Genomic DNA, 12,442 nt, shown 5'->3' with positions numbered 1-12,442 from the left:
AGCTGAAACGAGCGAGTCGAGCAGCACTTTTGCTGCTCGAATCCCATTATTTTGCAGTTCGAATCCCATTCAACAGAAACAGAAAAAGGGGAGCAAACCGATTTTTCCCAGCATTTTACTGTAGCCGCGCTAATATGCGAGCTACTCTAGTGATGACGTAACGAGTCAGTGGAATTGCCTGGCAGAGCCCTGCAACGGACTGGTAAATCCGAACCGCTCCGAATCCACCCCGACTTTCGGATCGGATTGGACCGATTCCACTCTGGAAAATTCGGATTCGGAGTGGTTTCGGAGTTTATGTGCATCTGACCGGACTGGATTCGGATGCAATCAAGACTCCGAATTATCCGAAATTAAATAAATAGTATTAATAATTTTTATTGAATTTCACGCATTTTCAGAACAAAAAACTTCGTCAGCTTCGCGCTTAGCGCGAGGCATCCATTTGCGTTATTCAACACCAAAATATCTTCTTTTGTTTACTTAACTGTTGTTAGTTCTCTTTCAATTTCTTTGTTAAGTCTCGATACTTTTTAATATTAGAGTGTTTTTAGAATTGTTGTGATGTTGTTAGTCGTTATGGTTCCACCAAATATTATTACGCTTTCCAACACGAGTTTTACGGCTCAGGCGATTTAACTGGGCTCCGGCTTTCCATTTCCTATAGTTGTAGCACTATTACTGGAATGATACTGGTGCTTAGGATAATAATAATAATATTAATTATATTTAACTAAGCCTAAGTTTGAATACATGAAGCTACATCTTTTTGCAGTTGTGGACGTTTAGAAATATCCCTCCCTCGTTTGACCATGACCACTATGTGGGTGATTCGTGGGCTGAACTGTACACAATAAAAAGATCTAATCCAGATTTCTGACAATGAGAAAAACTACTGTAACAAACTTCCTAAAATGCTACAACACTGTAGTGTTAAAGAACAACTTAAAATATGCCAAAATAACGTTTTTTATAAACCTCGAAAGTACCTATTTCACGCCCACGAAAAGACTAACTGTGAAGTCTGAAGTCTGTTTACTACCGTCAAAATGGCCACAAAAAATTTTTTTAATATACCCTCTGTACAGTAAAGATGTGTAATCAATATTCTTTTGGAAAAATTTTCGGAGTGGATCGGAGTGGGTTCGGATTCGCAAAAAATTTACGGATCGGACTGGTCGGAGTACGATTTTTAGAATTCGGAGTCGGACTGGGTTCGGATAAATTTTTTAAGTTTGGATCGGACTGGACGAAGTTTTCCAGTCCGATGCAGGGCACTATTGCCTGGATCTCAATACAGGCATTAAATGCCTGTATTGAGATCTGCCCTGGTTATCCCCATAGCACGTACGCGCGGTCGGGAAATTTGGCAACCTGTGCTACAGTTTAAAACTGTGTAGTGTGTACAGCTTACTAGCCTTACTTCATTATTTTGACTTTAAAATCTTTTTGACTTCGAGATTGGACCTGTGGTTGTCTGTCCAGGCCCATCGCGAGACCCCCGTTAGTTTTTCAAAACGCTACTCCTCCCGGGGTTTTCATCGCACATTTTTTCTGGATATACCGTTAGGATCGCCGTGAAATTCTGAACAAAATGATTGAGGCCGATTTTCAAAATTCGTTTGCCCCCAAAATTCGACATTAACGGGCGGTCGCAAATGCGACACCTTCCTTTTGGGGATTTTTCCCTTACAAAATTCAAAAATCTACTCCTTCAACAGTTTTCATCCTAAAATTTTTCTGAATACACCAATAAACTCAACGTAAAATTCTGAACAAAACGGTTGCAACCGATTTTTAAAATTCGTTTCTCCCCAGAATCAAATTACAGGGTGGTCGACCGTACGACAGCGTAATTTTCAAGGGTTTCCCCCTAATCTGGGGTGGTCAAGGGAAAAACCCCAAATTGTGGGCTTTCGCATTGGCGACCGCCCTATGATGTCGACTTCGGCGTAAAGCAAATTTTAAAAATCGGCCTCAACCATCTTGTTCAGAATTTCACGGCGATTCTAACGGTATATTCAGAAAAAATGTTCGATGAAAACCCCGGGAGGAGTAGCGTTTTGAAAAACTAACGGGGGTCTCGCGACGGGCCTGTGTCTGTCTACCGTCAGAATTCCGATCGATTTTGGTGAGACATCTCTGCTGATGTGTCTCCTTCCATCCTTACAGCAAGCCAGAAGTCTATAGTTTACAAGTACTTTATACCGATTTCCCATTTTCACTCTAAAGATTTGTTGTTGATGGGAATACAATTGTTGTTTGACTGGCACCATGGACAAATCGCTGAACGACGAAACCGGAGGACAGGATGGAAGCAGTCCAAAATCAGCTGGCGCAGCGCTAAGTGCTGGAAGCAAGGCAGTGAAGCCAGTTATGAAGGGACCTGACGGTGCAGGCGGAAGCCAAGATGAGAACCGAGAAATGGGGACAGATGCAGTACAGCGGCACATGACGTTGAAAGCGCTGCTGAATCGGAGTATTGCAGCGTTGCAGAATATCCTCCGTGCGCATAACAATGAAAATCATGCAGAAGACCACCTTGCAGATCGAGTCACCGTCACTCTGCAGCGAATGCTGGAAGACTGCGACAAGATCCCCGCAGTGATCCTGGTCCATAATCCTGCGCAGGGACAGGGCAGCCAGTTTTGCTTCTCGGTTTCCGACGGGAATTCCACGGCCGCGACGCATACTGGAGGAACCAGCATAGTCCTGTCCAAGGCTCGGCTGCAGCTCCATTTAATGCGGCTGTGGATGGAAGCGCTCCAGCGTACGTTGCGCGCAATGGACATTGACGGCAGTACAGTTGAATCGGCGTCTCCGTCTGCTATTACAGCTGGGAAGCTGTCGCGGGAGCTGTCCGTGTTGGTGGATAAAGCGGACCGATTCCTGGTCAGCGCCCAGTCGGACTCCAACGGGCAGGTCCCTTTCCGCAGATTAGGGCATTTTCAGTGGGTGAGAGGAGAAGACTGTCCAGTGGCGGCCATTACTGAGAATGCTCCTGTCGTCACTCTTGCAGATGAGCCTATGACCGCAGCGTCCGTAGAAGACGATGTTGTCGTGGCTCCGCTACCGCTGCCAACCGTCCCCGTTGCGGCCAGCACGGAGCCGCCTAAAGATACGCCCCCTCGAAAGGCCTTAGCGCTGAAACGCGCCGTATTTTTACCGAAGCGAGCGACGGCAGAAAAGAGCCCGCGTGCCAGCACCCCACCGTCTGCATTTGTGAAAATGAAGGGGAAGCCGGACGGAGCAGGCAGGAAGGAAGTCGACGATAAGCCAGTCCAACAGGCTGCCCGTGGCCGAGGGGATGCCATGGTAAAGAAGGAAGGGGGTGGTCATTGCACGCGCGTCACGCGGTCCAAGTCGGTGCAGAACCCGCCGGTTCGGGCAAAAAGATCCGCGCTGCTCGCAAGACGCGGAAATGCTGCCAGAGGAAGCGCTCCTCGGATAAGTGCAGATGTCATCCAGATTCCATCGGACTCTTCCAGTAGCAGTGACGAGCATAGCACCACGGACGAGTTGGATACCGACGATACAGAAACGGATGATGATATTATGATCTCAGATGACGATGGCCAAGTGCAACCGACAGGGAGAAATCTGCGCAACAAAAAGACGGCACATCGCTTCATCGGGAAAAAATCACTGCGGGAGCGTCCAGAGCGACACACAGCTCGTAAGGAATAAAGTCCTCCGTTTGCTAAGTTCTTTTTGTTACTTATCTTTCTATTTTTCTGTACTGGAAAATTTTCGCGCTGCGGCACCGGCGAAACAGTGCGACCGTCGGCATAATTGTAATCTCACTCCATTGCTTTTTAAGCCGTTTTTGCTGCTATAAATTGTTACGAGATGGTTTTGTCAGATGGATCCTACATCACGGATTACAGTACGAGTACTGTACATGACAGATCCTCGTTAGCAGTTCATAAAACAGAATCTTTAGTGGCGGCAAACGATTTAGACCTCTCGTTTATTCCTTACAACGAACTGAAAAAACATACAGCTGGATGTATCCAAAAACTGTTGTAAAACGCAAAGCTTGCTCAGCTAGCTAGCTAAAACTCAGATAAGTAAAAAAACGTTGCGGAATCAAGTTGAACAGCAAAAACGTAACGCCTGGTCGTGTTGATGTGGCGCACCGGAAGCTTGCCTGGGATAACTGTTCAGTGGTTGGTGCCATGGCTGCGCGGCTCGTTGATGTGCTGCCCGTGGCGAGTCATCGTCGCGTGCTGCTGCGGCGTGAAGTTAGTGCTGTTCTGTTGATTCTTGTCGAAACCTTTGTCGTGAGTGTGGCGCACACCTTCCAAGTGCATGCCCAAGTCCTACATTCACAAGATCTTTTGCATATTATGATTAGTTATGTATCAGAAACTGAACTTTTTTCATAGTAATTATAGGTTCGTATTTTTTGCGACACAAAAAACAAATTAATGTAGGTTCGCTCCGTCTAACGTAAGATTCGTCTTACCGTTGCAACGGAGGTAGCGAAAAAGAAAATTCATGATACTGATACAGTAAGTACCAACTTGCAGTCTCGTACTGTTATTTCAGTACAAGTACGTACTCGTGGCGACGTAGCCTTTAATATTTTTGATAAACAATCCACACTTTATTCTTTTTTAAACTCAAAAATTATTGCACAAGGTATTTCGCCGACATTGTCACTCAAACTTTAACATAAATCATGTTTTCGAAAATTACTGTAGCTGATACCGCCCATACGTAACTAACGAAGCTATACGAGTAAATTATTAAGTATTATTTTAATAATGCAATAGTTATGGTAACACCTAGAGTGCATATTATAATTTTTAACATATCGTATAAACGCAACTCGCACCATTATTTTACTTGTTGTCAATTTTGTACAGATGGAAGACGCAAAACGAAAAGTCCATTTTCATATGTAAGCAGTAAACTGCAGAGTACAAATGATTCATGAACAGGGCAAACGATGGCAAAAATTTATTTTTTATTTATATTTGAAAACCCTAGGGCTACTGAAATCATAATACAAAAACAGACTAACCTTAGCTGTGACCGGAATTCCGCTGGTCCCTTTCACCAATAAATCTTTCGGCCTATAAGAATAATAAGATAAAGGAGTTTCAAAAGGTCGGTCTCATACGATCTCAAAAGACTGAGAAAAGACAAAACACCCCACATCCGCCATTCATGCACCAGTGCATTACTTACTGGGACTGCAGTCCCCCCACTCCGTGCACTTGCGTGTCGCCTCCCTCCTTGTCCTGCGGCGGAATCTGCGGGTTCTCCGAGCTGCTCGCCGCCGCTCCTTCCGCTCCCGGAGATCGCGAGCGCTGTGTGATGCGCATGCCTCCCACCTTAGCTGCAACGACATGTCCATCGGATTAATAGCGTATTAACTCCCGATTACGATGCAGCTAGTAAGTACGAAGCAGAAGTGATCTAATCATTCCGTCGAAGAATGTTTTAGATGATGTTGACGTTTGGCAGAGAAAGAATACAAGGCCGACATGACAATACAGCTGCATACTGCAACTTAATCCGTGCGAAGGATACTTACTTGCTGGCGGATGTCCCGCTCGAGTTTCGGTCTCCTCCGTACGGTCCGACATTCTTTGTCGCTAAGTTTAATAAAAAATCACAGTCACAAAAAAAAACAGAAGAATATGATATTTCCAGAAAAATATTTGCGCGAATCTAAATGAATTCTACGTGGCTAAGGAGATGTGTATCGCATAATCGCAGACGGGCTTCACGGTAAAATTTTCAGCTGATTGGCAAATTCCACCACAACAAATTACACACTAAACTCAGCGCTTACTGTAGTGATTCCGTAAGGAACTCTATTTCTGCTACTGCTTGTTACTGGCATACGGCGAGAATCGGAAGGTTCGCCTTGGTCGTCTACATACGAACGCACTCCCTTGGGTACGTTAAATGCCGTACCAACACTGCGTACCAAAAGTAAGGTCCAAAAGTGAATTGAAAAATTTGGACCAAACCAGACAGACAGGTTTGGACATAATTATGTAAGTATTATATCTATATTTGTGGAGTTTAAATTTTCACAGTTTGCCGTTTTTTTATGGAAATTTATCCTTTGGTGAAAATTTTGACTTAGGTTGCTCTATCACTTTCGTATACAGAATTCACGACTGCATGGTTTTTCGTTACTTTTGTTTTAAGTGGAGTTTGCTCTTTGTAAGAAGAATTTCTTACCTTAATTTGAGATTTCTTCAAAATGCGGAAAAGGAAAGGAGGTTTGAGCATCACGTTTGACGAGCACAAACGAAGGTACGTACGGTGATTAATCCCATGAGTGCAGTTTATTTATCCCATATTTTCGTCGGCGAAGATGCAGAAAGCATGATTACAGATATAGAAATACTGTTAATTAGGTGCGCTATCACGGAGTGCTTGGGTATGTTTGTTTTCTGTATCTTAGCCTGTTTTTTCTGTTGCTGAAAGTGAATTCTGACTTGATACTCGCACAGTCGTATATTCGTGAGATCCTGAGAATATCAACGCTACGTTAGAGCATGGCTAACGTTCTTGTAGGGATTACCTCCTGGGTTTCCAAAAGAGAAAGAAAGAACGAAGAAGAAAGGCGAAGCACGACATTGAAGAGAAACTGAAGGAGGAACGAAAGAATGTTCGCGACATGGTAAATGCACGGCCTATGCATCGCTTGGTTAACTTTGTAAGGAACATTGACTGAATGCTTATTTCCACAGAAGCGAAAAGAAAGCCACAGCAGAGGTGTGCATGCAGACTTGGCGTGGAACGAAGAGCGGCCGGAGGAAAACGAAGAGGAGCCACCGGAAGAGATGACGCTGGATATGCCGGCGCACTCGGTGCGCATTTGGCAGTTGGGCCAGTTGGAAGGAACACACAACGATCTCTTTCTAGGACGCAACAACGAAGTATTTCTTTTCTGCTATGGTTGGCATTTGGCGCCGCCGTGGTGGCTTTCGTAGTTCTGTGTCACTTCATATGCGAACCCACATTCTGCAGTTTTGCACTGCCGCGAAACCATGATCCTTCATAATATTAATTTTATGACTTTCCTCAGATTCCTGGACACAAGGACTTGGCTGACCACCCAGATAACACCGGTGAAGTTGGCGAAGATGGTCGGAAGCAATTGCCGTCGTCTGCAGCGACCAAAGCCCAGGGCAACCCTAAAAAGTAAGTTGTTCATGTCGACAACGAAGCATAGCAGGCTCTGTTGTTTTTTTTATTTTGCGCCACAATCCTATATATTAATAAAATAAGCCTTAGCGAATTCCATTTCTGTCTCCCTTTTTTGAGCGAGCCACTGAACCAAACTGTGATGTCTATATGTCATTTAATAGCCGTTAGTTTGCAGATTTGCAGAAACCAGTCAGTTTTTTGAAAGTGTGCGAAGTTTCAGAGAAAATCTTAAAAGATCTTAACATACAAAGTTTATGGGAAAAGTGGAGAACCCACCACTGCAAACCCACCCACGCCACCACCGTCATGAACAGCACAGGAAAAGCATTCATCTACACTTGATGGAACTTTGGTGTCCATTAGGTATCCGATTACCTTTAGTCCATAAAATTTTTATTAAGAGTTAGTTTTCAAAAAATGTAGGCTTTGAAAGTGATGTTTCTTAAAAACTGAACATGCGATGCGAAATCTTCTGGAAAGTGGGATCGACTCAAATTTCAAAGATAAAGTAGTTGCCTTTCGCAACGGGTTGATTAGATTTAATATTGAAACTGCTTCCACAGGGCGGTTGGCTTTGATAATATCGTGCTGACGTGCCAATAAACATTCTTTTGGAAATGGCCAATAAACATATTATTTTGTGAGAGACTGAAAGTCGATTTCGAGAATTTTGGTGTTCGACTGGAAATGATGAGTCCACACCATTGGGCAAAACAACGAGTCCCAGTCCCGCCGGGCCTAGGAACGTAGAAAAACGGTTTTATTAAAACAAAAAACGCATTTTTAGCATTAAAAAATTTAAAACAAACAGAAGATTCAAAACTCGAACTTATCCGCTTTCTAATCTATTTTTTCCGCCAGCTATAAAGCAATCCGTCAGATCATCTCCCATCAAAGGTCAAAACTAAAAAACACGGGAAAATTTTATAAGTACGTAACGGAAAGCGGAGGCACAGGCGACGCCTACCTGCAGCGGGGGTCGCAACCAAGACACTGCGCTAAAGTTGTCGACGTTAATTATTGATTCACCAAAGAAAACAACGAAATTTTGAAGTCTTCATTAAGTTAAATTGTTTTGTGTGTAAACAGAAGGAGGAAACTGGACACCGGAAAGTATTTTTATTCTAAGTGGTCTAAAGGTTAACATCGGTGGTCGTACCGTCGTATCACTGGATAGTTTTGTCGGTCACAACGCACTGGCTAAAATTTAACAAAGCTCAGAATGGTATCTGAACCAATAGAAGTACTGTAATACGGCTATAAAAATTCCGGTAATTATGGAGTCTTTCTTATTTGTAGTTCTTGACAACTGACCAGCATATGCTGCTGATTGATTTGGAAAAGGCTTAAAAACTTTGTTTTATAACTGCAAAAAAAGGCATACATGTATTCCTCGAAATTGTCAAATTTTTCGGGTCTAATTTAAAGTTAAATCTGAAGTCAGCGGAACGCGACAATGCTTTCAAAGCGGCCTTAAACATTTAATAAGTAAACTGTAATACATTTTATATGTCAGTGAACTATGGCCAAAATAAACAATAAACTTACCACATAAGTTATGATAAGTAGTCAACCAAATAGCTACGGTATATGGCAAATACTGTCTGTCTCTGCCAGTGAAACTATATTATTATTATTATACGCTCCGCTCAATTAAACTAAATTTGTATTTTGTAGTCATGGGTTTGTCCTTTGTAGTTTCCGTAAATAACAATTTATCGTTAATTTATTCCGCGCAGTTTGCGCGGGGTCTACTAGTACTATGGTATTTTCGTTACGAATCTCATCATATATCTGCGCTGTTAATTGTGAGATCGCTTCTTCGATTTCCACAATTTATATTAGGATTCCCGAGCCTAGTTTTCTTAAAATTAATTATCGGAACATTTGACTCTTGTGCTGTTAAAGTAAGTGATATTGATATAAGATGCATTTCATGTTGCGCGTAACGAAGTTGCGGTTAATCTTGTTTCGTGAATAGCAGTAGTCAATTTCTGCAGCAGCTTTTCGTTGTTGTGTTAGATACATCAAGCTACTCTGTACTGCTTTCCGGTGATAATTTCCACGCAGGCTAGCTTTTGATTTTACGGAATTTTGTTGTAGGTTGAAATCTCTTGAAAGAATGGCGAGAAGATTGGCTAAGCCCAAGCATCGTAAGGGCCACGGTCGACCCAGACCTGGCGCCGCTGCTGTGCCGTCGGAATCAGGATTTCGGGCTACAAATAAGCCCAAGAGAGGCCGCATACGGAAATAGTCAGTGAAATGCATTCGACAGAGCCGTGTTCTGGTACTGAGTATTTGTTTGTATTCAAATGTTGGACAAAATTTTTCAAAACTGCATCACGAACTGATTTTGCCACTTTATTGCATACAGATTATGTACAACTTTATTAAGTGCTAGCACATTAAAAAGTGCGGGAAATTATCAACAAGTCTGAGAAGTGCACAACTGACGTCCATACGTTTCTATGTACACTGTACCGGTTTTGTGTGCGAGGAAGCTAAACTGAGTAGATAATATTCACACTTGGCTTCAGTTTGAAGAATGGGACAGTAATTTGCCCATCGAAAAGCTAATATTTCGACAGGTAATAAGTACAAGTACACACGTGTTTACATGCGGCGCCATTCAGCCAATGGCACCCTAAATGTTGAAGTACGGTAGAAGATCCATCCCGCAGATCGCTTATTGCGAGAAGATGCTCTGACGACGCGGCATTCCTTGTTCAGCGTTGCGATTGTCCGGCTGATACTGTAATGATGGTTGCGCTAGTTTGGATTACTTAAAGCATGCAAATACTCATCCAGATTACCTCGCTCATAACGCGCTCAACGATTGTATATTTTCCGGATGGACCCTTGCCGGCGGTGGCTTGCCACATGTCCTCGAATTCGCGGGCATACTGCATAAGTAGGTAACGAAAGAAAAACGGTTTTTATATTGAAATTTTGGTAAGGTTTACCTGATTACCTACCACAAATGAGCTACATCTTTAATACTCGTACATACCTCTTGGCTGAAAGTGTCGTGGCCCACGCGAACTGGTCGGCGTAGCATTTCCCCGATGCGACGAATGACTTCCGGTGAGTCGTAGTCGACAACGGTCTGCGAATTGCGGCGCACATATCCCGAGTCACCCAAATCCGTTTCGGCCACAAAGTTGTCTTCAGTGGCATCGAAGTACTGCAGAATATTACGGGTGAATTTCGTAATTTGCACCTGGACTACACTGTAGATTGGTAACCAGTCAGAAAATCAGAAATACCTCGCGGCTGAATTCGTCGGCTCCCAGTGGCACCGGGCGCGTCAGAGCTTCCGTCCTCAGGTGTCCTTCCGCAATATGCGCCGCATCTCCTTGATCGCATTCGGCCACCCAGAGGTCACCAGTCTGATCCGCATACTGCAGTAATTAAAGATTTTTATAATGGAGCAATAGGTCCATAGCTATTAATTTAACGATCTTTACCTACAATCAAATTACGTGCGCTAAACAGTAATATAAATAATTATACTGATGGTGAGTAATACATAGTATTGACAGTTAATATCGATATAAAATAAAATGTACCTTAATCGAATAATCGATAATCGTTTCTTTAAACACATAAATTATAAAAGAAAAAATACTGACGTTCACTTATACAGGATGCCGTACTCGTAATTAAATGACTCGACACACTATTATCTTATTGCTAACAGCTCTGCTAGTCAAACGTTCAGAGTTGCATAGTCAAATAGATTTTATGCAGTCATGCAAAGTACAGTACATACTTCTAAAGTTTTACTTATACTATGTTGAGTAATATTCTATGGATCTGTAGTTTCTAAGCCTTGTGTGGTTTTTAATGTAAACTTATCTCTAACTAATTGGATATTTTTCCAACCTACATGTATACGGTCGATGTACATTTTCAATTCAAACCAACATAAATTTACACAACTGACAATTAAGATGGTGTTACGAGCGCTTAACTTTCTTCTGTAGTTTTTTTGTCAGTCTCTTTGTTTGTTAGGTTAACGCGAATGAAATACAAAATCGGTTGCTGATCACTGTACACTGTACAATACAGCGATTTAGTGGGGGCTGTGGGAGCCTTACCTCGCGGCTAAAGGGATCCGATCCGAGGCTAACGCGGCGCTCGAAGATCGATCGTCGTCGCTGTGGCTGCGGCTGCGCCGGTGCTGGATCGGCCTGATTGATCCGATTCTGCAACTGCTCCTGAATAATCGCCGGCTCCGCTGCGTTCTCCTGTGCAAATTCAAGAAGCCAGGGATGAAAAGCGGTATCAGCGTACTGTAAAGGTCACCTGCTACACACCATGGATTCTAATAAATTTGCGTGCACGGTACTTACAAACATCGCATTACGTGTAAAATTAAAAGTAATTTTCACTTTTAATTTGGCCCCGCACATCTCTACCTCGTAGAGTAGATCTGCGGTGCATGATAATATGGTAATTCATTTTTCTGCAAAATGAATTCTACTCGCTATCGTACATACAATAGCGATTCTATTTGGACAAAAGGCCATTTTGCAATTTAGCCCAAGCAAGCGTTTTGAATATGTACTCGTACGTACTGACCAAGTCTGTATTAAATTATATATTAAAGCACTACGCCTTTGTTATATCGTTGAATCTTATAAATTATTAATAGTTATTAATAGTTAGGTTTTAAGTAATAACAGACGAGATATACAGTACTATGTATAATCATGCGGCTGTAATAGTACTAGTAAACAGACCCAAAGTAATAATTATGTAGCAATTAAAGTCAGTAATTACATATGTATTTCTGTACTCGTAGTCGTAATCAACGCGGTGAGAAAATGGATTACACTCACAGGGACCGGAATTTGTGCACTTACATGGCGCGAAAAGGAGTTGGCGCGATCGCGACTCAGAGGAGTTTGAAACCAGCCCAGAACCATTTTTTCTCCTTTTCGAAAACGTTCAACTAGCTGTAAATTGGGAATCTGTAGTTTTCAAGTGCTTCGCAGTATAATCCGAATTGTCAGTGTACGAGGAGAGCAACTTCCGTTGCGCAAATGTTTTGAAGAGGCTTGTTATCGGGCTTTAGCGCTTATATAGGCCTCAGCGTATGAACTCCAACGGGGTCTGCAAATGTTCAATAAATGCCAACCTGCTCGATGCGTCTATTTTTATCATGTTTTTCACACGGTCTTGGGAGCAACCTAGCAAAGTATGCTTGTTTCCCGTTCACGATGCATGTTATGACATTGAAGTGACTTTGTTTACGATT

At 42.7% G+C, this 12,442-nt stretch overlaps 4 protein-coding genes and 1 long non-coding RNA gene across 7 annotated transcripts; 3 read left to right on the top strand and 2 right to left on the bottom strand.

Annotated features, from left to right (window-relative positions):
• Positions 1-1,362: 1,362 nt before the first annotated feature.
• Positions 1,363-3,942, top strand: LOC129593241 (uncharacterized). The gene is made up of 2 exons (XM_055489457.1): positions 1,363-1,503; positions 2,115-3,942. Exon 2 carries the CDS (start codon positions 2,275-2,277, stop codon positions 3,685-3,687), a length of 1,413 nt encoding a protein of 470 aa, XP_055345432.1. The 5' UTR covers positions 1,363-1,503; positions 2,115-2,274; the 3' UTR covers positions 3,688-3,942.
• Positions 3,943-3,949: 7 nt separating this feature from the next.
• Positions 3,950-5,728, bottom strand: LOC129593243 (uncharacterized). The gene is made up of 4 exons (XM_055489458.1): positions 5,546-5,728; positions 5,197-5,347; positions 5,030-5,081; positions 3,950-4,322 (listed from the first exon to the last, which is right to left on the bottom strand). The coding sequence occupies exons 1-4, from the start codon at positions 5,595-5,597 to the stop codon at positions 4,164-4,166; spliced, it is 414 nt and encodes a 137-aa protein (XP_055345433.1). The 5' UTR covers positions 5,598-5,728; the 3' UTR covers positions 3,950-4,163.
• Positions 5,729-5,949: 221 nt separating this feature from the next.
• LOC129593239 (nucleolar protein 12-like) lies at positions 5,950-9,949 on the top strand. Of its 3 annotated transcripts, XM_055489455.1 has the most exons (6): positions 5,950-6,014; positions 6,216-6,279; positions 6,544-6,649; positions 6,720-6,908; positions 7,058-7,173; positions 9,283-9,949. In XM_055489455.1, exons 2-6 carry the CDS (start codon positions 6,227-6,229, stop codon positions 9,431-9,433), a joined length of 615 nt encoding a protein of 204 aa, XP_055345430.1. In that variant the 5' UTR covers positions 5,950-6,014; positions 6,216-6,226; the 3' UTR covers positions 9,434-9,949. The 3 variants fall into 3 exon arrangements, with proteins under 3 accessions (XP_055345430.1, XP_055345429.1, XP_055345431.1); XM_055489454.1 differs by lacking the exon at positions 5,950-6,014 and having other exon boundaries at positions 6,021-6,279; positions 9,283-9,946; XM_055489456.1 differs by lacking the exons at positions 5,950-6,014; positions 9,283-9,949 and adding an exon at positions 7,355-8,599 and having other exon boundaries at positions 6,021-6,279.
• LOC129593238 (uncharacterized) lies at positions 9,528-12,399 on the bottom strand. Its single transcript, XM_055489453.1, has 6 exons — positions 12,048-12,399; positions 11,280-11,429; positions 10,446-10,580; positions 10,190-10,363; positions 9,993-10,082; positions 9,528-9,931 (listed from the first exon to the last, which is right to left on the bottom strand). Exons 1-6 carry the CDS (start codon positions 12,108-12,110, stop codon positions 9,866-9,868), a joined length of 678 nt encoding a protein of 225 aa, XP_055345428.1. The 5' UTR covers positions 12,111-12,399; the 3' UTR covers positions 9,528-9,865.
• On the top strand, positions 11,217-12,213 carry LOC129593240 (uncharacterized). The gene is made up of 2 exons (XR_008691074.1): positions 11,217-11,526; positions 11,987-12,213. It is a non-coding gene; the product is annotated as an uncharacterized LOC129593240 (long non-coding RNA).
• Positions 12,400-12,442: the final 43 nt, after the last annotated feature.

This window comes from Paramacrobiotus metropolitanus, unplaced genomic scaffold (assembly GCF_019649055.1).
Source record: "Paramacrobiotus metropolitanus isolate TYO unplaced genomic scaffold, Prichtersi_v1.0 Parri_scaffold0000061, whole genome shotgun sequence".
Lineage (NCBI taxonomy): Eukaryota > Metazoa > Tardigrada > Eutardigrada > Parachela > Macrobiotidae > Paramacrobiotus > Paramacrobiotus metropolitanus.
The sequence above is the reverse complement of the archived record's forward strand: the minus strand, read 5'-3'. Positions and strand labels throughout refer to the sequence as shown.